The sequence below is a fragment of the Pollicipes pollicipes genome, unplaced genomic scaffold, assembly GCF_011947565.3.
Source record: "Pollicipes pollicipes isolate AB1234 unplaced genomic scaffold, Ppol_2.1 Scaffold_5724;HRSCAF=6776_pilon_pilon_pilon, whole genome shotgun sequence".
NCBI classification, from domain to species: domain Eukaryota; kingdom Metazoa; phylum Arthropoda; class Thecostraca; order Pollicipedomorpha; family Pollicipedidae; genus Pollicipes; species Pollicipes pollicipes.
Genome location: NW_023596746.1, coordinates 23,430,039 through 23,457,788, shown reverse-complemented (window position 1 = coordinate 23,457,788; position 27,750 = coordinate 23,430,039). Strand labels below are relative to the sequence as shown.

General features: G+C 48.4%; 1 protein-coding gene across 1 annotated transcript; it reads left to right on the top strand.

The window, feature by feature from the left end:
• Positions 1 to 9,704: 9,704 nt before the first annotated feature.
• On the top strand, positions 9,705 to 23,590 carry LOC119102569 (YTH domain-containing family protein 3-like). The gene is given in 5 exon segments (XM_037225971.1): positions 9,705 to 9,900; positions 13,859 to 13,880; positions 14,595 to 14,983; positions 14,985 to 15,968; positions 22,162 to 23,590. Coding segments are annotated over 5 exon segments (1,482 nt in total). The 5' UTR covers positions 9,705 to 9,876; the 3' UTR covers positions 22,225 to 23,590.
• Positions 23,591 to 27,750: the final 4,160 nt, after the last annotated feature.

Sequence of the window (27,750 nt, the reverse complement as noted above, 5' to 3'; positions counted from 1 at the left end):
CTAATTATGCGACCATACATGACCCTGAATATCCGAAGTCGGATATATTTCCAGTAAATTTACCGACGGGGTCAGCTGTACGGGGAGCTCGGTATAGCTGGAATATATCACAAGTAGCATCCAACCTCGGGTCACCAGCATACCACCATCCGCAAATTGTTTACGAAGTTTGGCCGCATCGAAAACGTGTCGGAAGAGCGGTAGCCATGAGCTCAACGGAAGCAGAATGGTGGTGCTGGGTGCTGTTATACGATGGACGTTATCATCCCGGACGTCACTTTGCCTGCTCCTGGAAGGTCAGGTGGTCAAACGCCCATCTAAATGTTTGATTACCCCACCCTCCTGTGCTGTTCTGAACTCCCTCGTGTTCACCGTTAAGACCCCCTCTGGTGGCTGTTGACCACGGTCAGCGATTGGCGTTTTGACATTGCTGATCCGGTCATAAAATCTCGAAACACAAGGCCTGGTCTAGAGCTATCAAGTGCCTGTACAGCACACTCGACAGATTCTGGTTTCCACTTGTCGGTCGAGCCACCGACTGAGTATTTCTCTGCTGGCGGGTCGCTCGCAGCGTTTACCCAATCCCATCGGGCGGACACGGTCGTAATCATCGGATTCGATGATAAGCAAATTTCCCGGTCCGTCGCAGCGCGGCTTTCACTCTACGTGCTTGCCGGCCGCCGAACGCTCTGCGCTGCGCAGTAGGGATTTGAATGACAAAGGTCATATCCACCGATGCGAGATTTACATGGGCTGCTGATAGTGCTGCCACAATAACATCGTTACCGTAACGTGGCACAAGTAAAAGTATTTCAAATCGGACGCCATATCTTTGTAAATTACCGCACAAGCCGTCCAGCTGGCATTCCGAGATACGCTGTCGGGGTCGACCGTATAAAACAGAAAGCAAAATGTTATGAGTGTGTTGCGGTAGCGGCTGATAGCCCTATACCAGTCCTTTAGAATGAACACGGTTGCAATCTTGGAGTTTGGTTATAAGTATTTTCCCGGACCGTCATATTATGACAATCACCCTGTACGTGTTGGCCGGCCTCCGTAATTTCCGCGCTATATTGTATGATTTGTTCAAAAAGGACTATTCTGCCGATGTGGACTTTTTGCTGCTGGCCGATAGTGTTCCAATAAAAGCATTGTTAGCGTAGGATTGTGCGTTTCGTGCGCATGTTAAGGAATTCAAAATGGACGCCATGTCTGTGCAAATCACCGCTCCAGCCGGTCCGTCAGCATTCATTGATACGCAGTTCACGGGTCGACAGAAAAATCGAAACCAAAACCTAGCGATTTTTTTTAAAAGGCAGCTCGTAGCCCTATACCAGTGTTATTGAATGCATAGAAGCGCATTCTTGGTCACACGTAATCACCTGATGGCCGGCTGCCGTTAACTCTACTCTGTAACGGCAGCGTAGAGTTAACAATGTTTGTTTACTAAAGGTGATTCAAAGACATTAATGTCGTCCAGTGGGGAAAGCTCACTACTCCAGCTAGGCCTTCATCATTGGGGATATCAACGGGGATCAAATAAACAAAATCCAAAGAAAACTGTGACGAGTGTGGCAACACAATACAATGGCTTCAATACAAAAGGTAATTTCTTCAGATGCAACACTTCCATTGACGCCTGATAATGTTCCCCCCAAAATCGCTGGTGCAAGGCTGCACCCTCATTACACACCCAAAACCTTTCCAAAATGGACGCCACATCTGTGCAAACCACCGCTCCAACCGGCCCGCCAGCATTACGTGATACTCTGTCGGAAGGCCGACCAAATATAACCCAAACCAACATTTGCGCACGCGCTGTACTAGCAGTATATAGCCCTCTACCTATAACCCTGACAGCCCTCTACAAATGCGATCACATGCACACAGCTGCAATATGTAGGTTTGATGACAAGCTGTGGCCGTGGAATCATGGCCCTTGGCCGTGGAATCATGACCTTCACACTGCGCGCAGCCCGCCCCCGTTGGCTGCGCACTGTCAAGGTGGGATTTGAATGAAAAAGGTCACGTGTGCCGATGCAAGAATTGCCTGTCAGGCCGATAGCGTTCCCACAGCAACATCATTACTGCAACATTACACCTTACGAGCACAAATAAACGTATTTCAAATTGGATGCCGTGTATGCGCATATCCTTGCTCAAGCCAATCAGTGACTACTGTGTGATACGCTGTAGGGGTAGGCCGAATGCAATGGCAAACCAAAATCTGACGAATGTGTTGTGCGCACAGCTGATAGCTTTACATCAGAGCTATGGGACGCGCACAGTCGCAATCTTGTGGTTTCACTACGAGGTTTTCTCCCGGGCCGCCGTATCACGGTCACCACTCGACGTAGATAAATGTGTAAGCGTTCACAGTAGAAGTGATGACGAGCATAAGTTTTCGCGGCGTGAGTTTTGTCACCTGGCACTAATGCCGCGTACTGACAGTAGGTCATATGGTAGCACTCTCGTCGTCAAGAGTTTCAGTTGCAGTACTAATGTCGTGGGGCCGGGCGGGAGCGCGGCCCTCGCGTGGCGTCGTTCAGTCGCTCGCATTGTCAAATTAGTCGGACAATACACGACCACGCAGATTCTTACGCATGTGCCGTGGTCCAGCCCTAACGCGGTATACGACGCACCCCTGTCGCGATCCTGGCTTGGCAGTACAAGGAGCGACGGTCGCGACCGAAGCTCGGTCCACGTTTCACATAGGATGAAAGGCGAAGATCACACTGGGGTAACGTGATGTATTCTTTAGTTCAGCGCCGATGTCTTCCCTTGTACCATTGCACAAACTCAACAACAAAAACAAATACTTCACGGCTGCACAGGTCTAACGTTTACGCATATACCTCGCCTTATCCTTTCGTTGATTATGTTCACACATACGCAGAAAAGCGTGATTCATTCACGATGTCCGCAATCATGGTTGTCCCTCCCCCTGATGGTATTTACAAAATAATATCCGAACACGATGCAGTCGCACCAGACTTCGCACAGCTATAGGCAATTGAACAGCGGATCTTTCGGCCCAAAAAATTAGATGTCCTATGCAAGGTCGCTGACCTGTTGCAGGTCAACTCCCTGACAGCGTATCACACAATGCCTCATTGCACGCCGGAGCGGTGATTTGCAAAAATACTGCGTTCAATTTGAAACACATTTATTTGTGCACGGAACGTGCAGCCTGACGGTAACGATGTTATTGGGGTAAAATGCTTGGCCGGCAATGTAAATTTTTCGTTGTCAGACAGAGCCATTTGTGATCAAATCACCCACTCACAACGCAGAGCTAACGGCCGGCCTACGCGTCACATCGGCGACTAACCGCGGTAAAAGTGACAGGCTTTGAGTTGGGCCCACGAGATTTTGATTTGATGTTGCAAATGTCAATGCGGCTGCGTGCGGCCATCCCTGCCACGGACCATGTCCGATGCGGGGTATGCAACTGCCATGACGTGGCAATATCACGTGCAAGTAGTATTGCTGGTGGCGTTTGGTCAAGATAAAGTGTCAAAGTGGGCTAGATACATTGAGAAAAATAGGGGAGTTAGGTCATCGGGCCCTAAGCTCGGCCCCAACTTCCTGCCATTCACAAAAGGTTACACCCCTGTAACGTGCTGGCTGTGTCGCTGCCGAATATTCTTGGTGCTCGCAGTTTCGTGGAGTGTAAACAATGGCTTCGGATTTACCAGTCTACAAAATGTACTTAGAATAACCAAACGGACATTTACCACCAATCTGAATGAAACCGCCGCTTTGATTAATGGCATTTATATGGATCTTTCACCACTGGTACAACAAAGTTGTTTACCGCAATGCCTACTTAAGTCACCAAATACATGGAGGAGATGTCCAGAAAGAAAAAAACCAACGGAATCCTTGCCGTGGTCACTTGACCTCCGCCGCAGCTACGAAACACCGAATTTCAGCCCGATGTAAAACAACCACAGGGACGGTCCCTGACTGGAGACACATGACTGATAAAGCCACCGACCGGCGCCTCGTCACCAGGCACGTCATCCTGATACAGTCCCGACCGTGTGAGAGGCGGCACATGACATGATTCTGTTCGCAGCCCGTTTATTGATAACAGCCAGTAATGCAGCGTGGCAACGGGGGTGCTCACTGTGACGTGGAACGCGAGTTTCGCATGGCTATCAGAGCACCATTTGCAGTTTTTATAGATCTGTCGACAAATGATAAAAAATTTCGTGCAACTCAGGTTTGGTGGCAAATTAGGCCCCTGTTTAATAACACTAATGTGAGAAGGGCTTATCTTTATTTGCCATGTCCACTCGATCAAACGCTATGCCAGCCTGCAAATGCTGACAGACGTTTCGAGGGATAGGACTTGAATCTGGACAATAGATGGACTGCATCACACCACAGCTCTTTAAAGTTGTAGAAAAAGCTATAGAGTTAAAGCCTGCTTCTAGTGAGAAGCAGCAAATGCATGGTTCGAAGTCCTGTGAACAACTGTAATACACTTCAAGATAAAGTTCCTGAAAATATTCCTTTTTCCCTATCACCGCTGCAACATACACGAGAAAGCATTGTTCACAAGCACAAAATTGGAATTTTGTAGTACCAAATGACATATTTACCAATATCTACCGATAGAGCCCATATGCTCATTTGCATGTGTACTAGCTTTAAAGAGCATGGCGGGTCCATTACAGTGAGGGTCGACACAAAATAGAGTCGTGCACAGTTACAAAAGAGAAGAATGCAAGAGCATTCAAGGGCGATGGGTATCTATATAAACCATGGTCATGTCTACATACTCTGTCAACACTCTGCCTTCATACGTCGGGTCAGGCATCCTGTGTCCTCGGGATGATTGGGAATGACAATATCTATAAAAAAACATCCGCCTTTGTTAAGACTGGGAGATAGCAAAGACAAAACTTGACGTGTTTGACGCCAAGAACAAAAGCTTTTCGCCCGCACGACCGTCTCCCAGCCATCGCGACACGCCTAGTCCCCGCGCCACAACAGATCAGCAGCCAAGACTCCTGCCTGGACCGAGAAGATCCGGATCGGCAGGCGCTGGCCGCTCGCCACCGCGCTTTCCTGGCCATGCCTGACGAGGAACGTTCGTTGGTGAAGCGCTATAAGATCCGCTAGATTATGAATTTCCGCCTGGTCCAGGACATTGAACGGGTGCGCAGGTACTGTCACTTGAATGGGAAGAATATTTCAAAGTTTGGTAGTGAATGCTTTGGAAGCACCCACTGTCCGGCCAGACGGCCGGTCTCGGCTTGTTAGAAAAAAATGCAATGTCAGACACAATTTTTTGTCAAAGTTATTTGTCTAGTTTTTCGTTTGGCGATATTGTCATTTTTACGGACAAAAAGCTATCCATACAATTCCTGCATTTATTGGGAACTAGGCAAGTATAATGCAAAACACCCCATCGGTAATTAAGCACTTCTATGTTCTTCCCCTTATGCAGTCAAAATCACTGATAGCAATACTACGAGGCTGTTCAAGTCATTTCAGGTGCCTAATGTTGTTATTATTAGCAACGGAACGTGAACCTACCGGAATGCAGGTGGCATGGGCCACTCTACATTAGTCCTACCACGGAATCCTCTGTGTTTCCCTTGGACTGGCCACCGGCCACATCAAGTCAACCGCCCTCAAGGTTTGGGCTTTCAACCAGCTAAATACCGCATCATTAAAGCTATCAAAATCTTCCATGATGTTTACGAGAACACTAGAAGGACATTCAGCCCCATTACACAACACGTGACACGCCAGACTGGCGTCGCAGCATCAAAGTTACGAGGCGCGGTCCTCCGTGTATTGCTGCTTTACTTTCGTGAAACTTGTGGCAGTTGCGAAGCACTTCTAACACGTATGACCAACGGCAGACCAATTTTTCAGGTTTTACTCGTGCGCTGCGACTCAGATTTATTTGGTTGTGATAAGATGCTTGAGTAAATTCAACGACGCAAGCATTTCTATTTCAGCTGTCTGGTGCAAGCCAGCGAGTAAAAATTCTACCCATATTCCTAAACTCACGAAAAAAAACTCACGTGAGCTTTGATATGCAATCAGCCTCTGTTCATCAATTTCGTCGACGGTTTACCGAAAGCGCAAAGCGCGGTCAAGATGTGTACGGATGAACTAAGGTGTACTGCCGTGTTCTGAGGCCCCGGCTGCTTTTCCTCTCTAGGTTGACCTCAATGGCCTGGTCGAGTGGACGGAGGAGTGCGATTGCTCCCATTCCACACGCACGTCAGCATTTGCAACCCGCGACTGATCTACTTCCTTAACGGCACCGAAATCGAGGTCGTGTCCGCTGAAAAGTATCCTGAAATTTTCGTGGAGGCTCATGCAAGCTCATGTCCCACATGCAAACGGCGAATGTGGTTTTAGACCAACCAAATGCTGGCCGTCGTAAGACTGTCATTCCCAGACATAAGCGTTTTGACGCTGCCACTGTTGTCATGATCACGGCATGCTGGCTTTGACGAAACTGTTCGAATGTATGGCATCATCACCTGGGGTCCGTCCGGCATGCTGGATCAGAAGTGGCTGGAGTGGGTTCAATGACGAGCTACGCGTATTTTCCGAGAGGTAAAGTACCGGCCAGGTCCAAAGGGGCTCACACTCCTCTGTCATCTGTTACTGACTGGTATCAGTATAAACAAACGTTTGTGATTGGCACAGCGGGCGGCAAAGGCCAGTTACCGGCATCACATTGGTTGAAGTTTGGACCATTGCGTCACTATAGACCACATGATGTTCCACTTCCCAAACCGAAGTGCGCTTCGATAAGAGCCACTTTCATACACGCCGTAGTGGAGAAATCAAAGCTATAGTAAAACGTTTCGTTGAATTCGCGGGATAATAGCTTCATGCCCTCGTATATTTTTGTCTAAGCAGAATGTTTCAAGCTTTCGTTTCAATTCCTACACAAACATTCTGACAAATAGTGTGTTACAAACATTACAAAACACACAGGTTAGAAAAAGCAACGCAAATAAAGGGTATCGCTTTCATGGTGGTGATCAGGGAGCCCAATAAGAATTCGCCGCAGTAGCGGCTACTTCCAATCACAATCCTGAGCTACTCAGAAGGATTTCAAGAAAACTGGCGTGTCTGATCAAACGTCGCGCGTGTGATCTAAAATTAGGTGAAAACTACAAAAACTACAAAATATAATTAAGTTGACAATCTCCATTTTCTTTATTTTATAACTTGTTGATGAAACTGATAACGCAAGCCTAATGTTTTTCGACCCACTGTTCAAAAATGAGTTCTGAACATACCTGGACCTACCGCATGCTGACAACGGGTGTCCTAACGGGCGTGCAGTCAGCCTGCCTGGATGTCTGTGCGGCTCAACACGCCTTCGTTTGGTTTGACAGCCCACAACAGAAAGGCCGCTCACGACGACACCCCAAAACTCACACCACTGCCCGCCGAATGGAAATGTCGTGCGGCTGCTGGCAAACCTTGCGCCGGAATTTCAATACGACTGGGGGGCCGACGCGAGCTTAGCCATACCTCTCTGACACTCTGCAGCGGTACGCGCAGAAAAGAGTGTGCTTCACGCCCGGCTGGGCATAAGCTCGGTTTTGCCTGAGAAGTACCGCAGCTGAATCCGTTTCATACAAGACATTGGGTACTAGTATGGCTCAGGCCGGGCTGTGCTGCCACCAAAATCTGCCCAGCCCTGACTGTGTCCGAAAATAGCCGGCCTGGCGCCTGCCCTTTTGACCTCCCTGACATTGAACAGCTGTCACCCGCCGCAGACTATCCAAGTCAGGGGGCAATTAGTGAGCACACATGGGCGCAGCCATGAGAGCATGCTGGGGCGCTCTCCTACCCCATTCCTCAGCGCCGCATTTCTCTTTACATACCAAAGATGACTCCTGACAATAGAAAAGAACCGTGATGAATTTACTCTGGGCTGCCCCCCTCCCCCCCCCGCCCCCACCCGAATATAATGTTAGAGGATTGTGGTCGTATCCCTGCGACCGCGTGCATAGTGACTTGATCCCCATGCCGTCACGGGTGGGTTGGGTCGCCAGGAGCTGATACCAATCTAACTACGGAGGACGACAGGTTGTGCTTTTCTTACGTTTTCATTCATTTTGGTGAAATCGTGGTCGCAGCCACCGAAAAGGACCTCGGAATCTCCGTTGATCACAAACTTAGAGAGAGAGAGAGTGTTTCAGATTTGTGTGGAGTTTTGAACTTAAAAAGCTATCTTGAAGACCTCTCGGTACCGGTCACAGCCCTGCCCTTCTTAAGACCCATCCTCTCTGGTTTTTGAGCTACACGCCCGCGAGGATGTGCAGACTTTTTCTGGGAGACTATTTCAAGGTCACCCAGGCATTTCTAATGCCAGTATGCTAACCGTGGATAATGGTTCCCTGTTAGGTGCTGTGGGGCCCTGGTAGACCCTGGGACCCCGACCAATGTAAATCGCTGGCTCCTGCCTTGTCCCTGCTTGGGGAGTGGACCCTCAGGCCCATGCCGACACGGGGCTGACTGTTCGTTCTTAGCGGTGTCTGATCAACATATAGATAGGCCTTTATCGACTCCGGAAGTCGATCGGCGCCCTCTGGGTGGCGTTTAAGTGTCCGGCCCCGAATAAAATCATACGTCCTGAGCTGCCCGAATGGCCGCCTCTGAGCCTAAGGGGGGCACGTGCCCCCTGAGCCCACAGGGGGCACGTGCCCCCCTCCCGCCTGCGCTACCGGCGGGTACAACGACTGGTCACGCGTCGTGCCCACAGAGTGAGGCACCGGCCGTATCTGGAGAAGCTCCGACTCCTCCAGTTGCCCTCGCTGTGCTTCCTCCGTCGCAGGGGAGACGTGTTTGCCGCGTATTAAATGTTTCGTGGAGGCATGACGCTGTCGGTGGAGGAGGCCCCGGCAAGATCCAACTCGGAGGTCACAAAAGGGCACCAATGGAGGCTGAGCAAACCTCAAACCGAGGCTCTCGCCCGTCGAAACCCGTTCAGGACGTGGGTCGTCAATGATGGAAATGCTCTGCCACCTAAAATGGTATCGTCAACACCAATTGAGCAGTTAACATCTGGGCTCAATTTACACTGGACTGACATGTACGACATCACGCACAGATCACATCCCTTGTTTGAGACTGTCCAGTTATCTGAACGGTAGCTCAACGAAACCGGGATCGACAGGCCAAGTGGCCTTCTATGTTCCCGATCACTAAGGTAAGGTAAGGTAAGGTACGGCGATTGTTCATGTGCTTCAACCTGCGCGATATAAATAGCTCTCACGTATTCTGGATGTAATTAGCTCTCACGTCACGTCTGGTCGGCTTACTATACCACATTTGAACTGGCACCATTGATGTGTTTCGGCCTTTCTAGTGCTAAATCGGCCGTTTCGGCTCGCTAATTCAGTTGTTGATCATAAGGTGTAGTTTGGGGATGGAGGTTGTCTTTCTGGCTGTCAATTTATTTTGTCCCGTAATCATCAATTTTGGGCTCCGGCTGTCCTTATTTTGCTGCCAAATGCTGGCTTAAAGGCAGAATATCTTGGTCTTATCGCACATTTTCTGAAGAATTTTGTCATAATACCACTAGCTCTCAAGATGCTATTTCAAGACTTCATGAGAAGAGTCACAAGGTCAACGGACAATCTGCAGATATATAAGACTTGGCTGCATCATATTTCACTCCAAATCTCCCACAGCGTACACGTAAATGTCCGTGGGTTGCTGCCGATGTGAGCGCTGAACTGCGCCGCTTTATTCTCGCGCCTCCCTCCCCGTTACATTGCATACATTCGGTTTGGTAACTATCATCCTCAGTGTTGGAAAGCATTTAGTTAGACTGACGTTACCGAATCCTCAATTTAGTTATTGCGTGAGGAGGGGATGTCAGCCGGTGCACAGGACCAGGTGCGTACGCGTATACCAACTTATTCATTTTAAATATGCTTGTATGCATTTTGTGTCGGTTTAGATTTTGCTGTCTCAAAACCAAGCCATGCATGTGAGATCATCCATGGAAACTATGTTCTATCTCTACAATGATAAAGAATAGGCATGTATAAATAAAAACAGTTGCATTTAACATACCTCAAACCACATTACAATATCAGTATTACATAGCTGTCTCTTGCATGCTTGTTGGGAAGTTTGGAAATATTGTTCCCACTTTCTAGATCATTGTGTCATGCTGGTTAACAAGGCACACAGATCAAAAGTTGGGTGGAAAGGGTTTTGTATGCTGGCTCCTGCAAGGAATAGATTGGAAAGGTCAGATGGCATGCCCAATGCATATGTGGTTTAAGGGCATGTCATACAAAGTACCTGAAACCTGCATGCCATCAAGCTTGTATCAGAATATATGTCAGGTAAATCCTTGTGGTGTGGATTGGACACTGCAACATGTGCTTGGGCCAAACAATGGATGATAATTATTTGAAAATCATGCATTCCATTGGCAACATTTTTGTTGCAGTTGGTGTTCTGCTATGTTCAGCAATCAGATCCCTAAAATTACATTGTTCATTACCTCGAACAGAAAAGCAAAACTGATGGCCAAATGGCCTTTCAATCCGTGACCACTTAAAGGTGTGTTGTATAGTTCAAAACACAATTTCAGCTGTTCAGTTTGTGTTATCAGTGCATTTAGGATATGAAGTTCTGCACAGCTTTCATTAGGATAAGAACTGTAAATCTTCACCAGTTGGTAACCAAACCTTAATAGGACTGCACAGTGAAAGCACCATAAAGCTTCAGTTGCCCCTATTACTATAATCAAACATTGCCAGAATAATATATTTAACTTGAAGTCTGTAAGAATGTTACATTTAATCAGTTTCCAGGAGTTAAGCATTTGGACCTACAGAAAGTGTGTATTGATTGGACCTGCAAGAAGCTTGTTTTAAAAATATTTATTGCATTAAAGAATGTAAGAAGGGCTTATAAAGCACAAGACATATGAATAGGGCTCATAGGGTACGCACAGACCTGGGAAGATATGCATGCATGGAACAGGTAAATATCTGGCTATAGAACTGTTTGCATGTCCAAAGTTTCCATGTTCCTGAAGTTCCCATCTCCTGAATGATAAGCACAGACCAAAATAGTTCCACCAAAATGTTCTTTGTTTAGCTCTGTAACATCATTCAACCAGTATCTCCTAGCACATAAAAGGTCAATAACTAAACAGAACTTTCACATGTGTTTCACAAATCAGAACAAAGCACAAAATATGAGCCTAGCAGTGCCCTCAACCTGAAATAAAGTTGTTTCTAAACCCAGGAAGAGGGCTGCCCCAGACCTAAATAGAAGACCCCCAAGGCTGGGTGAAGGGGCATCCCTTGATTTCAGGTGAAGGTGCACCTGGGGCTCAGATGGGGAGGGCACTATGTGCAGGTAAAGACTAGTCTTTTGGTTACTTATGGTAAAAGCCCTTAGTCATGTGGTTACTTTGGCTCCAAGTGAAGATGAACACTGAGGCCATGTGGGGGAATGCTCCTGAAGTTAAATAGAATGATGCCCCCTGCCATTGGTAAGGGGATGCCCCAATGGCCTAACAGAGAAGCCAGCCAGGCTGAATGAGAAGTATGTACAAAATCTACAAGTGTGTGTGAGCCCCCAAGTCCAGGCATGATCATCAGTGCTGAGTTTCCTCAGTTTCTGTGGGTGTGACCTGGGCTTCATTTGTTTGTTGTTAAAGGTTGTGAATTATGCACTTATTTGGAGTCAATATTTGTGCTAATCTTATACCAGCCACAGTGTGATACTGGTACAGTTGGGGATTTCAGTGTTGTAATAATGTGTGGCAGATGGAGTAGCTGTATTTCTTCCAAAAACACTCATATATCCCTGACAGAAATAAAAAGCCCTACATCTGCAACATTTTGTGTTTGGTGAAACCTTAAAGCAAGCAAAGCAAGTGAAATGTTAAAGCTGTAGCAAGTGAAAGAGACTGTCTGCATTGGTACTTGGTAATGAACTGAGATAGCCATTTCCATGATCATTCTCTGCAGTTTACAACTATGCCGTTTTTAAACTTCTTATCCTCTCTGAGCTTCATACTCATGAATATGTGCAACCTGTTTCATGTTATTTATGGGAAAGTCACCCAGGCATATATGATTGTCATAGAGATGTCACACTATCACCTCGCCTCATTGGCTGTGTTGTGCCCATGGTTGATGCAAATATGACCACTAAACACTCAAATTTGCAGTGATGCAGTACCATATGTTCCAATGCTAGAAGGCACCTGGCTAACAGCCAGATTGGGCTGCTGGTTGCATGTCTCAATCATGAAGCCAGTTTTCCCATAAATAACAGGCCTTTGGGCAGCTACTAGATATGGTGAACATGAGGCTGATAAATGATAAGCTGAAAAATAGGGAGGCAAGCAAAAATGCAAATGTAAGTCTGGAAGGTGCCATGATGTAAAAAGATATGGGTACAACACAGGAAAGTATGAAAACACACACAAATGATGCTTGCACATTGAATTAACATCCATAAATCAACAGTGCCCTCTTGCAACACATAGAAGTATCACAAGTTAGTTGCACTGTCAGCGACTTTGACGTCATAAGAATGTTTTATTGTGGAATCAAGCAATGATGTATCGAGTACCATGATGACTGACTAATGAAACTGTGCAATTTATCATAGCCTTTTACACTCAAAAGCATTACCAAATGTTCCAAGTGATCTTTCTCATATCTGATGCTTCCTTCAATATCTTCAAGCATGAAACAGTTGCTTTAGATAACATGCAGATTAAAACGTGAATGATCAAAGCTGTGGTCAGCACCATCTTATGTCAGATGACTACCAGTGTAGTGCATGGGTTGATAACCAATGCCAGGTCAGTTGTTTGGAAGACCCTGACCATATTTTAGAAGCTCGCTGTCATTGATAGTCTGCACTGCTAACAAGATGAAATTTGTCGTGGTGCCAAGGTTCAACTTGAGGGATAATACCGGACTGGATGTTGATGAATGACCCATTTTCGTCAAAATAAGGTATTCCCACGCTATTAATTGCACAGTCAATTTTCCCGCAAATTTGGCGAGAATTATTTTGGTCGCATGTGGATGAAACCCCAACAAATATTTTGTAACAGCAAATGTGTTGGGATAGTGTTTCGAGAAATCCGATAAAAATCCGCCCAAAATGCTAAGTGGAATGAAAGGTTGGAGCTTGTTCCTATCAGTTAGAGACATCTTGCACTGCCTTGTAAATTGGATAGCCTGGTGACATACTTCAGCGACTAAATATCGACGTAAAAAGTGTCATTCTCCCCTTATCTCTCGCTAAAGCGGGTGTCACAACAACCTCAATTGGCATTTGTGGGACCGCGAAAAAGGACATATGTCGCCGCAAAATTTGGCGTAGCCTTTGATAGGTTCACGACGCTTGTGCAAAGAGGACCAGATCCTGGTTTGCAATTCATCCGCGTTGAGACATGATGTCTTGTCTCAAGACTTATAAACCATTTTTACAGCCATTCCTTTTTGACTGTGTAATGACATTGGATGGTGACTCCGAGTATGGATTGGCATAGTATGGCAGTCTTTAGGTGTACATAACGTTTTACGGTGGTCGTGATGACGTTTTCCAATCCTAAGCGAGGCTGATAACTAATGAGTGTCTTGTCTGAGTCATAAACATTTGTGTACTGTCTAGCGCTTGCCAGCCTACAAGGTTTGTCTTCTCTTCACGTACACATCCTTTCAGGCCTGCGATGTGCTCATATTCATTCAAGGTCTATGCGTGTACTGCCTTGTTTTCGCGCCCACTGCTAAACTATGAACAATGGCTCTTGTGAAAACGATCTTTCCTTGCCATGTTCACTAACTCGGTTCTTGCATTGCAGAGGAAGAACCAGCAGCCTCAAGGTGAGAGCATGCTACATGATGTTTGATGCTGGTAATTGGCGGATTGTTCGATTGTTGACGTCACGTGGTCTTGCGGGGTCACCACAAGTAAAACTCGTCGGCACCTCATGCCATACCAAGAGAGTGATTGCTGGCTGGATGATGTTCAACAAACATTCCAGCACATGCAATGCTAGTGCTTTGTCTAGGTTTTTATGTCCTGTCGGCCGTCTTTGATGGCATAGCTTTTTCACACAAGGCGGAAAATGCATTCTCCAGCATCTTGCCATTGCTAGCATAATGCAACGTGCCGAGAAGGGTGGACGTGCCGGAATGAGACCGAAAGCTACTCCGCTACCGGGCCGCACCTCACTACACTGTTGACGACTCGCCGATGCCCGGGTGCCCGCAGATGCCGTATGTTTGAAAACTCATCTGAATCGCATAAATGCCATCTTTCCAAAGACGGTCGAAACCTTCTCCGGTGGAAAGCTTACTGATAGCTGCTGCTCGTTGTATGCCCGACAATGTTTGCGTTATCTCGCTGATTCTTAATTGGTTACGGGTGTTCTTAGCCAAGACCTATGTGGAGGAGGGGGGAGGAGGAGGCAGAGAGGAAGGGGGAGGCCGGATTTCTGACTGATTGTTATCGTTTTGACAGCCTTTTGTATGTGAAAGTAAGCGTATTCGCTTGCGGTGGTTGTTTTTGGGCGTTGATCACAGCTGCCCTTGCAGGAAATGCGCCGAAGGAGGGAGTGGTAGCGGAGCCGGAGGAGCCGTTCGATGCTTGGCGCACGCACCAACACCCGAGCTACAGCACGGCCATGTCTGGCATGGCTTCGGCCGACCCGTACATGTCCAACTACTATGGCGGCACGGCGGCCGGCTACCCGCCGTACCAGACGTTCGGGGTCGGCGACGGCGCCTGGTCCAACGGCGGCGACCACCTGGCCTTCATGGGCGGCTACAGCCAGCCGCCCGTGCAGCCCGACAGCTACAACATGGACGGCATGTTCGGCGGCCAGGGCTTCGGCGGCTTCGGCCAGCCGGGCTTCAACTACGGCCCGTTCCATGGTAACGGCGACTACTCAGCCTGGGGCAGCGGCGTCGGTCGGAAGTACGACTGACTATTACCGCGGCGACCCGGCCGCCTACGGCGCCGACGAGCGCGGCATCAAGCAGGTGGAGCAGGGCATGCAGCGCCTCAGCGTGGACCCCAAGCACGACCCGCGCGTGTACGGCGACCTGGCGCCGCCGGGCGGGCCGCAGAAGAAGTCGTGGGCCAGCATCGCCAGCCAGCCGGCGCGGCCCGTGCCGCTCGCGAACAAGATGGTGATGCCGCTGGTGGGCGGCGGCACGCGCGACGCCATCGGCATGTGGGACGGCAAGAACGGCGGCCCCAAGCCGGTGGGCCCGCCGGCGTCGGCGCGACCTGGCTGGCTGGCGCCGCGCGGCCGCGGCGCGCCGCCGCTCGGCTACCCGCCGCAGCCGATGCCGGCGCAGCAGGCGCCGGCGCCGCCGCCGGCGCACCCCGTGCTCGACGAACTGCGCGACCGCAACGAGTACAACCCCAAGGAGTTCGACCTGAACCCGAAGAACGCCCGCTTCTTCGTGATCAAGTCGTACTCGGAGGACGACATCCACCGGTCGATCAAGTACGAGATCTGGTGCAGCACGGAGCACGGCAACAAGCGGCTGGACGCGGCGTTCCGCGAGCGCGACGGGAAGGGCCCCATCTACCTGCTGTTCTCGGTCAATGGCAGCGGACACTTCTGCGGCATGGCGCAGATGCTCTCGTCGCTGGACTATAACTCGTCTGTGTCCGTCTGGGCGCAGGACAAGTGGAAGGGACAGTTCAAAGTGAAGTGGATTTATGTGAAGGACGTGCCCAACTCGCAGCTGCGACACATCCGGCTGGAGAACAACGAGAACAAGCCGGTGACGAACTCGCGCGACACGCAGGAGGTGCCGGCCGACAAGGGCCGCCAGGTGCTCAAGATCATGCACTCGTACGGCCACCGCACCTCCATCTTCGACGACTTCGTGCACTATGAGCAGCGCCAGGAGGAGGAGGAGGGTCGGAAGCCGCAGGCCCACCACGCAGCCAAGGTACGTGCCGCTTCTGTCGCCGGGCGGTGGACCTGCCGCCCTGGCGCCCGAAGCGAGGCAGGCGGAGCGGTGATGCATTCAGTTGCCACATGGCGAGACTTAACACATGTGTCTGCGGGGTCGTGTTAACACCATTATGCATTTGCCTCAAACTGCGAAGAAGCAAACAACTTCACTGAAGCATATGGAGCCACTCAGCATTCGCTGGGGTTTGCCTCAATGGTTATGTATTTAAATGCATCTCAATTCGTACCGTGATAGGGGTACTTTGATGCGTTATCCGAAAGTTCCGCAATTCAAGTTCAGGTTCAAATTGAAGGTCAAGTTACGCCATGTAGGATTTGTAACGTGCTTCCGAGTTGTGTTTGAAAGCAAGTTGTGGGATTCTTTGTCAGGTTTGTTTATCAATGAATGACTTGACAATGGTCTTGGCAAAGAGACGGACAGTCTATGCTGCGAAATTTAACATGGCGTGCAATTACTCTCAAACTTGTGGCCATTTATAAGAGCATTGAACTTTGGTGGGGCACGTTAAAAACGTGTCATGAGGTTACACAGTAGCACGCACTTATACCTTGATATATGTGCTGCCTGTTATATCGTGGAAAAGAAGCGGAAAGCTCCGGAGACAGCATTGTTCATGTTCTCATAGTTTTGCTGGAGGAGAGGAGAACACAGTCTACCATGCCAGATTTTGAGTTCTCAGAGAACCCACTGCCTAATGGTGTAAGACACTCTAGAAGGTCTGTTTGGTGTTTGTTGATGTGTATGATGTATGGAGTAGTAGTAGTATACAATATTGTAAAAGGTCGTATTCATAAAATGCCTTTTAAAGTCTCCCGTGAAAGCAGGGCAAGCATCATTGTCAGGAATACATACTGCGTAGCGTCGTTCCCTTCTCTTGTAAGAGCTACCTACCACTCTATGGCGCGCAAGCCTACAACTCAATAAGGCTAAATTTTGCGACTAGGATTGTCACAGCAGTAATGTCGTGCTGACTAAATGTATGCTCAGGTTCAGCCCCGTGTACGGCCGACTATGAAAGTTAAATGGAAATTAATGACGGACATAACTTTGAAGAACGAATTAGCGTGACGTGCAGCATGTCCCCAGTGACGTCACCTGTCGCCGGGCCACCTGAAACAAGGCCACCCACCTGCCATTTTGGTGCAGCTTGATTCAAATGATGAAAGTTTCACCAAATGTGTAATATGCTACTCGGTGAGATCTAAGAGAGTGGTCATGGTCGTATCGGTCCCCCCAAAATTATACTATGATTTGACCACGTAGGGCCATTCCATCCAATGTTTTTTTTTTTTAATTGACTCGAGTCAAATTCGCATAGTGTATTTACTGACTGTCTGCATGCACATGGTGCCACCTTTGTATACACCTCGGAAACCTTGCGTAATGAATGTGCGAGAAGAATTATCTCCATCGCTAACACTGAATAATAAACCTTGGGTACCGTCAACACACAAAAGTAGTTCGTTTTATAACACTTCGAGTCAAAAAAGGCGGCTGACCCTGTGGAGGGCAGCAAAGAATCAGTGTAGCTTTGATGCCATGGCTGGCAGGCAATCGAGAAGCGATGGACAGGACGACCTTCCCGCCGTCCCAGCGAACGTGCCGCGAGTCTTGGGGCGGAGCTTCGGTGTTGCTGACGTGACAGTGATTTGTATTACGCCCCACAGCTGAAGTGCATGGGCCTTGGCTGCTTTGGAACGTTCTGAATGACTGCTTATCGAAATAAGGTGTCAGACGCAGGTCATAAGATGCAAACTATCCAAATGCTGTCAAACAATTTGGGTTAGTCCATTAAAGCAGAACTTTGGCCGTTGGTGTGTTAAATCATTTGGTTAATTTTGTGGATGAAGAAAGTAAGTTATGAAGATGGGCGTAGGATTCGAGTCAGAGAGAACAATTTGAGAAGTGCTCAACAAGATGAGCTTTGTTGTACCAATCAGGCAAACTAGTCCACATATGTTCGTGTAGCTGCAGCTTTCAACCTTAATGGCGATTCTCTTCCCTACGACGATGATAAGCATGACCGCCCGCGTCCGCCAGTGCTAGCTGTCCTGCTGCAGTGCTAATTCTTCAAAAACTAAGGCAGGGTTTTGTTTCATGGTTCACTATTAAGTGGTTTCACCGGAATATTGCACGAAGTTTAGTGTGCTGTTGCTGGAAGCAGTGGTGAATATAGCTATTTACTTGGATGAGAAATTTCGACCGTTTAAATGCAGAATCGTGCAAGGCTCGCATTCATGAAGTGTTTGTTCGTTCTGCCGTTAGTAATTTTGTTCCATGCAGGTTATACTGCACATTGTCCACAGTTAATAGTGCGTGTCACGTAATTTATGCCTCACTCTGCTCCTAACACTCTCCAGATGCGCTTGCCATTCATTCATCCAATCGCTCAGCGAAATGTCAATGAAACACCGACATTGATGGGATTACAATGCGAAGCAGAATGTGTGGTGAAGGCGCTTGGGTCAGTATGTCTCAATGGTTAAATGTTAAAGGGAGTATTCCGCATGTGTGTGGGGTGTGAACTGAGGTAGCCATATTGAAGATCATTCGGTGTGGTTCGCAGCCCTGCCCTTTTTATGACCTAAACCCTTTTAGTTTCTGAGCTTGACGCCTGCGGCGATGTGCAAACTATGGCGTGCAGACTTTTTCAAGGCCACCCAGGCATCCATGATGCCATAGTAACGCCATTCAAATTCTGCCATTCCATTAGCCTTGCAGTGATCGAGGCTAACAATTTGATTGTCGAGTCGTTCACATGTGACGTTCGTGGTTTCTTATGATTTCCAGAAATTACGCCCAGATATAACGCCCTTCAACCAGCTGTCCTCAGTGTTTGCAAGGTCCCATGACACATTCAAACAATGACGTATTGAGGAGTATATTTACTACACCAAGAAATTGTGTTCTCTAGAGCGGTCTTATCCACTTAAAGTATGCTTATACAATTGGTATAAGTGAGCTTATTTCATCGTATATGATGCTTGCTTCAATGTCTTCAACTGTGCATGTTTCCTTTAAAATGAGACTAATTCCAATGAGAGTGGGTGTTGGCACTGCCATGTCCCCATATCACATTCTCCATCCGTGCCGGCATGGGCATTACACACTGCCCAACGTTTCCTCAGCATGTGCACACATTGTGCATATTTTCGAAAAAACATGACGTTCTGACACAGTTGACGCAGTACAGGGCTGCGTGTGAGCGTTGTGGCCGATGTCAACGCGGAGGTGTGGCCGCGCTACGGTCGACATGTCGCCTCTCCCTCTCGGCAATGAAACAAGTTATGTATTTAATTCTGTTTTTTGTTTACGGGAGAAGATCTATTCGTAACTCGTAGGCACGAGGGATGTTTTGTACATCGGCACGCCACGCGCCGTTTTGCGTGCTATTCAGAAGTGGCGATCTCCCCCCGCGAAGATCCAAGTTAGAAATTTTGGATTATTGCAAAGTTTCTGCCCCGCGATTAATGTCCATTTTTTTCTTCTGGTATATGGAGAGTTACGCACGTACGGGTACGTTCAGGACCGGCGGTAAGGCCTTCCGTTTGTCAAAAGTGACTTCCATCCAACGTCTTTGGAACGGAGCATCATGCGAGTTAAGCTCTCGGATCAAATAGAGATGAGGACCACCGTTAATGGCGTTATTATGATGAGCGCTGGCGTGGACGGTGATGGTGACGGTGACTGACGGTGACGGTGACGATGATGGCGACAGTGGCAGTGACGGTGACGGCGGGTGACGGCGACGGTGACGTGACTTTGGGCAGCGTGACGTGGCATGGCGTGGCGTGGCGTGGCGTGACGTGACGTGACGTGACGTGGCGTGGCGTGGCGTGGCGTGGCGTGGCGTGGCGTGGCGTGGCGTGGCGTGACGTGACGTGACGTGACGTTAATGCGTAGCATTTAAGACTCTGCTGTCAGCGGTCAATGCTGTCTGTGCACAAATTAAAGAGGAAACTAAGTTACTCCGGCACTGAATCAGTTGCCGCGACTCGTTTGACGGTAGAGAAAAGACATATGGCGCGCTTTCTATTGCATAAGGCATTATGATCGGCTTTTGCGTAGCCACTGCCGTAATTTTAAGACGTGAGCGTAATTTCTGCTCCCCCTCAGTATCGTCAAGTTCTTGTTGTCGTTTTTGTGCCCCCCTAGGTTTTCGGCTGTGACCGATTTTGAAAAGTGCGCACTTTGATTTTTACGAAGAGGGAGGAATTCCGAATCTCACTATTGTTCACGTCGATACTTTCATTCACTAACAAGTATTAAAGCTTTCGTGTTGGAAATCCTGTGCATCACTGATATTGACTGCAAAAACACTGAATTTTAAAACCAATGAACAAAGACGAACTGAGATCAACCCTTAGCTTAAGTGGATGTCACGCCTTGAGAAGTGGTCTATGCCCATCACATGCTGAACCCAATTATCACTCATGTTTGTTATGTGGATACGAGAGCTGGATTGATCACTTTTGATAAGCTATATTGCAAGATTAGTCTGTCCCACCATTTGGGGTAGGTTGATTGGCCCAGACTGATGAAAACATACGCAAGTAGCACAGGCTGCTGAGGTAAAAAGGCGTTTTGTGCATCATTTGTGTTTGTTTTGACACTGTTAACGATTTTGTTGCGTTCTTAAAATGCATCATTTAGCAAAGCCGTATTGGTTCCACTTAACGTTTTTTTATAAGCTTTCCTTTCAGCAACTTTGTGTGTGATTCCATCAAGCGTGATAGTCCGTCAGAGTAAATCGAGTGTGATGAAAACGCAGGGTGTGTTTCTGCTGTCCAGCACCAATGCCGTTAGCACACGTAAATAACAAGATGCCTTCAAATACCTGAGAAGTTTTCCTTATACGGAAGCATCGCAGGTCAATACCGGAAAAACATAAATGCGCATTAAGTACATTGTTTTTTAATATCACGATGCATACATGTTGAGTTGATGTATATAGGACCTAGCGTGTCATATGATCCCTTATGCCTTCGATGAATATGATATGCCGGCAAAATGGAAACGTTATTGACTGATATCCGAAAGACGCGATACGATTACGATGAAATCAGAGGCTTTACGACCTCCGTTTCTGCTTTGTGAAATTGGTTACCGGACGTTGCCGTTATTCACGCATCATGTTTACAACGGCCCGTGAGTTATGCCCAAATGCGATCATGTAAAAATCCGTCGTTGAGAGGTCCAAAAATGAACCACTTTCATGCAGTTAAGCCAGCTGAGACGTTGGGGGTGGTCTAACATTGGTGGCTACAGCACATTGGTGGCTACAGCACATTGGTGGCTATAGGTCGAAATTTCTCTGGAAGAACACAAATTTGACTGGCATTGTCACCGGAGCGTCTTCAGCTGGGAAACAAGCATCACTACGCCAAAACAAAAACAAGAAACTCACTGCGAAAGGAGACATTTGCAGTAGTGATGCATCCAGTTGTGCCGTTTCCAGAAGTGTTATATTTCAACAAAGCTATGTAAGATCTTCCTATAAACGTGATGCTCTGCATGACGCCGTCATGCTAATGCATGCACTGGAATTCGTGTACTATTCAGCTTCCTTAAAGTGTCATAAATTGTTAAAAACGACTGGGACACTTTATCCACCCAACATTGAATTGGTGTCTTTCAACGTAGGTGGCTGCGAGGCGTCAGCGCCGCAGTGTACGCCAAACGAAGTGGCGTGATGTGCAAATTATTAATGGTGCCTGTTTGGTGACGCTAACCCAGAATGTAATGCGTCCGTTGTTTCCTCTTGTGATATGCACTTGAAGGAAGAAAGCAATGATTGTAAAAAATCAAAATTGTATCGTGACATAATTGTTCAAGCAATAGTTTGGTACGGTTTGCGTAAAATTTCCACCTTTTAGGCCATAAATGTGGATTGTTTTGCACGCGTGTTTGGCTCCGGTTCAGGTGGAAAAACTTGATTACCGTTTCGCCTGGAACGTACGATGGTACACTATTTCTTCTACTTGACATGATCTATATTCGGCCAATGTGTCGTTCCCATCAAGATGTGTGCTACAGGACGGTATGCACCGCCGTGCATACCGCCACCGTTAGGACGCTCGTAGTCGTGCAGCCGCCTGTTGTGCCGCGTCATGGCGTGAGTGTGTGGCGCGGTTCGATCTCTCATGGCACGGTGGCCCGTTCGCAGGAGGACGAGGAGCTGCCGGCCGGCCGCGGTGAGCGGGGGCGCGGCCGGGGCCAACGGAACTAGGCGGCCCGCGGACGCCGCCGGCGGGCCGCGCGCGCCGACGCTGACGCGCTGCCGGGGGAGTGGACGTCAGGACGGAGTGGCCACCGTATCTAATGGACGCCAAAACACGCGTGGCCACCGTATCTAACGGACGTGAAACCTATCGCAGCCACTGCATCCAGTGAACGCCAAAAGAGGTGGCCGCGGCAATCAGTGATAGTTGGGACACTCAGCTGCCCCGTTTCCAGTGGACTAAAAAACACGCGGCTGCGTATCCAGCGACCACGTTACAGGTCGCTGCCGCATCCATCGGCCGCAAAAAGGCCTGACTGCACTATCTGATGACGGCAAAAGGTGTGGCTACGATTACAAGTGGCGTGCAACGCTGAATTGTTCGGTTATTTGTTTGTCTGCAAAACGCTACCGTGGGCCTTTAAAGGACGGTTTTTGGTAATCAGGCCTCTGTGAATTTCAAGAAATCTGTGTGTCTTGTGTGGTGGATGGTGGTATGAATGTGTGGTCGGCAGTGGTCGCACAGTTTATCTGACTCGAGCAACGTTGAGAGTATCGATAAGTATCTAAACCTAATTAATGGAATGCGAATGTTTCATGTTGCCAGCTTAACCGCACAGAAGCTTCTCATTTGCCTCCGGTGATCTTTGCCCAGAAGCTCTTCACGTAACCCAAGTAGACTGTCAAATGCTGCTAGGACTGGTAGCGGGCGTGCTGGGAAGACGCGTTTGTTACGGAACTGCACCTTGTAATAGCTAACCGCGTATTAGACAGCCCCAATTGTCAGGTGTTTCGAGTGTCCGCCTTAATGGAAGCTGGCGACAGCTTGCTGTTTGGAGCCTTCCCACTTTCCTGCGTTGAGCCGCCTGATAATGTTTATCAAGTAGTTTTATTTTGGTTTTAGTATGCAACTCGCCTGCATTATACTTTGGGTGGACACAACGGCCCGCAGATCACCGGTGTCAATCAGTATATCTTGTGTTTGACAAGTGCAGTAGCATGCTATTGCAACCCCGTTACTGTATGAAATCACAACGATCTGCCGTAACAAGGCATGCTATTGAATGTGCGGAAATGGTTGGACATGGCACGCAATTGATGGCGCAGTTATGATTCATTGGCAATGTTGTGGCCGTCGTTTTGGTTGATTCGGCCTTGTCCAACGTCCATCCTGCTGCAATCGGTTCAACCGCCCGCCGCGAAAGAAACCGAAATCCCAACTTACCGCTCCCTTCCAGTATTGTGCGTACTCTTCCACTTCCCACAGCGGGGTTAGTCTGTTTCAGCGGTGCTGCCGGTGTGTCTGTGTAGAACTGGGCACCATCTGACGCTGCTCTGTGGCGGGGATATCGGGAAATATAAGGACGAGTCTGGACGGGATGGAGTCTGGCGAGGACGGGTCCCCGGGCGCAGGCGGCGCACCGTTCGGGGTCCGCCCCGCAGGCCCGCTGGGGCAGCACTGCCCGCCGCTCAGCGCCCGCGCGCACCTGCTCGGTTTGACGGGTGCCTCTGTATAGGAAGCTGCTGCTCATCTTTTGCAGTCATCGTGCGGCTTATGTGAAATTTGTCTCGCACGTGACGAAACAAACCGAAGGTGACTGTCGCGGTCTTAGTGGTGGAGAGTGTTGTTATTCATTGGAGTTTTCGGGCGCGTCGACTGCAGCGGTCATTTTGCGCCCAAGTGGTGGAGAGTGTGACCACTGCAGTATTGAGATCCTGAATATTGTGTCCTGGAGTGGGATGCCCAGCCTTGAATCACCCGGTGGATCAATCAGATGAAAATTTTGGGGTTTGAGTGTCTCCGAGGGCCCATAACTCATGGCACTTGTGGTTACATATATGAAATTTCTCTCCTGCCATCGCCCGCTAGTTGCAGGTGGCCTGGTCTCAGTTACCTGGGATGGATTCTCGTGTTTTGTGTGTGTGGCGAAAGGTTGCCTTTACCGCGACCGCTGCCCCCGGCTCCATGCCATACCTGTCAAGGGCAAATAGCGAGCGTCCGAAAGCGACTCGAACCCACCCCACCACGGGTGGGCGCATCGGAAGGCAGGCGCTCTAGCCGACTGAGCCACTGGGACGGACAAGTTTGGTGTAAAAAATAAACATAAATTAAAGCGGGCAAAACAATGAATCTTTTGATTCATTGGCCTTCATTTTATGTCGTAGAGCAGCGCTGGACGTTTCCCCCACTTGGGGCTACGGTGGGAGTTTCCAATTTCTCAAATGCAGATCAGTCCTGTGGGTGTTAGCAGGTGTCGCTCGCGTCAGCAGGGTGATTCACTGGCGCGCGTACGCTCAGCCCGTCTTACACCTCTGCATCTGCCTGAAGCTGGTTCTGGATCAGGCACCAAGGCCGGGGCGCGCCGACAATGAGGATGAGATAATAGTGAGGTTAAGCGAGAGGGTGGGTAGCTCCGGCAAAATGCATCTCTTGCTTCCATGGGCGTCAATGTCTGAAAATGGTTGGGGGGGGGGGGCTAGATTCGTGGAGGCCATACGGGCAGCGCCAAAAGCTCTCCGGATTTCGCGCCTAATGTTCTGGTTATTAGTTATATACATATATATATATATATATATATATATATATATATATATATAATTATGAAATGTACCTACGCAAAGGTCTTGAACGGTACTTGCACATGCATGTATATGCATATATATGCATACACACATACACACACACACTCATACACACACACACACATATATATATATATATATATATATATATATATATATATGTGTGTGTGTATGAGTGTGTGTGTGTATGTGTGTATGCATATATATGCATATACATGCATGTGCAAGTACCGTTCAAGACCTTTGCGTAGGTACATTTCATAATTTGTTTTCTGTCCTGCTCGAGTTTTCTAATTATGACCCTCTGCTTCCTATTGAGACTCAGACAGACAGAAGCTCGCCGCTTTTTGACATCTATTGATTGTACTAACGTTTCGGAACGGCATGTTCCATTTTCAAAGTAACCCACACAGCATACAAGGTTAGCATTTTTTAGGAGCATGAGAATGCAAGCGACCAACACCGTTTGATTTTAGATGTACCATCTACGGATGCTATTGATCGTCCCTAGATGAGGTGAGGACTGACTGAGGAGTTGGTTTGCGTATTTAGTTCCGGTGACGATGTTTGATCGTGACGGACCTCCAGAACATGAAGATTCCTCCTGTTTGATGATGGTGTCATGATAGTAGTGTTTTTGGTGAAGTCGTCTCAGTTGATGTTCCGGCCATGTTCTTTTAGGCACATTCTCTTTTGGACCACCGTCAGCCGAGCGCATCGTCAACCGTCCTTGAAAGTGTAGTGGTCGTGACACCAACGTGGTTTGATTGCTTTAGCAGCCTGCAATCTCCTGTCACAACGAAATTGGAAAACGACGTTAGCTCGTTTCAAGGGATCAGAGTTGGCTGTGAGGTTATTTTTCTTGATGAGTTGGGTGATCTCTGTTTTTTTTTTGTGGCAGGTGGTGAACGTTATCTTGTCCTCCTGGTTGATTGGCTTTAATATTTCAGACATCATTTTCTTGAGGATTCGCCCGTCTGTCCTATAACTATCAAACATTTGATTCCGATAGAACAGCTTGATTGGATTTGGTTTATGTTTGATGGCGGCAGTTTTTGTCTGGTATCGTTACATGAAGCTGCTGGTATCATGGCCGTTGACTATTGGAGTAGCCATTAGTTACGGGGACTTGTTTGGTGTGCCGCAGCTCACAGTGTAGTTGCGTCCACTCAGAGCAGAGTTTAAAGACTCTTCGAAGGCAGGAGCGCAATACGCTGATCTTGCACCGATCGGGGCATTCACCTTTTGCACTAAGACATCCTCCAGCATCTGTTGGCTTTGTGTGCAATGTTGTCACGAATCGCTGTTAGTCAGCAGTGATATCTATATCCAAAAATGGAATACGGTTATTGCCGCCAAGTGCGTAGGTGAATCGGAGAACTAAGGCTTGGTCCATTGCATTTTTTAGTTCATTCAGTTGGCCTTCGTCACTAACGTCTGCGAAATTATCGACATATCGTGCGTAAAGTGCGTGACGAACGGATACATTTTCAAGGACTTTGTTCTCCACGTGGCACATGTAGGCGTTGACAAAAGGAGACCTTAGGGGGACCTCATGGCCACTCCATTCTTTTATCCGCAGAGTTTGCCGTCCGGTGCACGGGATGGTGCATCCGTCGTACATGCTCACAGGAGATTCTCCAGGGAGGAGGGACTGAATTTAGGAGGAGGGATGGTTGGGTGTTGATCGGTGTTTTAAAATAGGATTTGTATCTTTGCTTCTACCGGAGCGTTCATAAATAGAACTCGACGTCCAGTGATGCTAATAAGCCAGAAGATTGCGTGCTTTTTAGCGTGTCTGAGAACTCGTCCGTTGACTTAAGGCTATGTTTCATAGGAGTGTACGGTGCGAGGAGGCAGTTGAGCTGCTTGGCCAGTTGGTAGGTTGGCGTTGGGCATTGTGAAATGATCGGGCGCGGTGGGTTTTCTGTTGTATTAATTTCAGCATTGCCATAGGCGTAGCCGGGCTGATATTCTCCAATAATCTTCCGGAAATGAACACCATCCCTGACAGCTTTGGCGCAGTCGATCAGTTTATTTACTTTGGTTTTCAAGCTGGATGTAGCGTCACGCTTAATGTGTTCATACTTGACTTCATCTGGAACTATTTCGTTGCTCTTTTTATGGTAATCAGACTTGTCAACAATCACGCATAAGGCTGTTTTGTCGGCTCTCCTTACCGTAATCTCGTCGTTCCCTCTAAGGGTTCTTGCGGCTGCTCTGAGTTGACAAGTTGGGGACGCCTGCGCGGCGAAGAGGACTCTGAGCAATTAACAAGATCCCTAGTGTCCAGAGTGTCGCGCTGATACAGCTCAACGTTTGTGGCTTCTGGTGACCAGACGGGCCGCTGAGCAGCCAGGGGACCCTCCATGGCCAGACGAGTACTTGCGTGCGCGACGAGTACTTAATCTGTTCAGGGGTTTTAAGGGCCACTCAACCAATAAAGACGCCCTTTGGTGACCGGGTTGACCCTGTGCGGCCAGAGCAGCTTTCAACAGTCAAAGCGAAAGAAATACTACCGGCTGGGGACCCCTCAATAGTCAAAGGAGACCCTCAATGACCAAAAGGGAACTGCACATAGGGCCCCGAGCGGTCAATGCGACCCCTTAGCGGCCAGACTTCCTGGGTAGTCTGAGGTCCCTTGGTGTTCTGGTGGGCCTCAAAAAGTCCAGAGGGCCCCGATTAGCTATAAAAGCCCTTGACTTGCCAATGCCCCGGGTGGCCAGAAAGGGTGGGCTACCATGGTTTGTGAATGGACCTTGTGAATATCCAGAGGGGAAATTTGTTATTGTCGAAAGCTCCATTTTGGCGGTCTATTTTTGCACGTCCCTCAGTCAGTGTGGTCATCTTGTCTCTGCGTTGCGCTAGCTGAAGAGCTCTTCCATGGAGCCCTCGGGCCGCCTCACCGACCTCCTTCGGACCCCGGACCCCACCAACCTTTTAGGTTTTGCG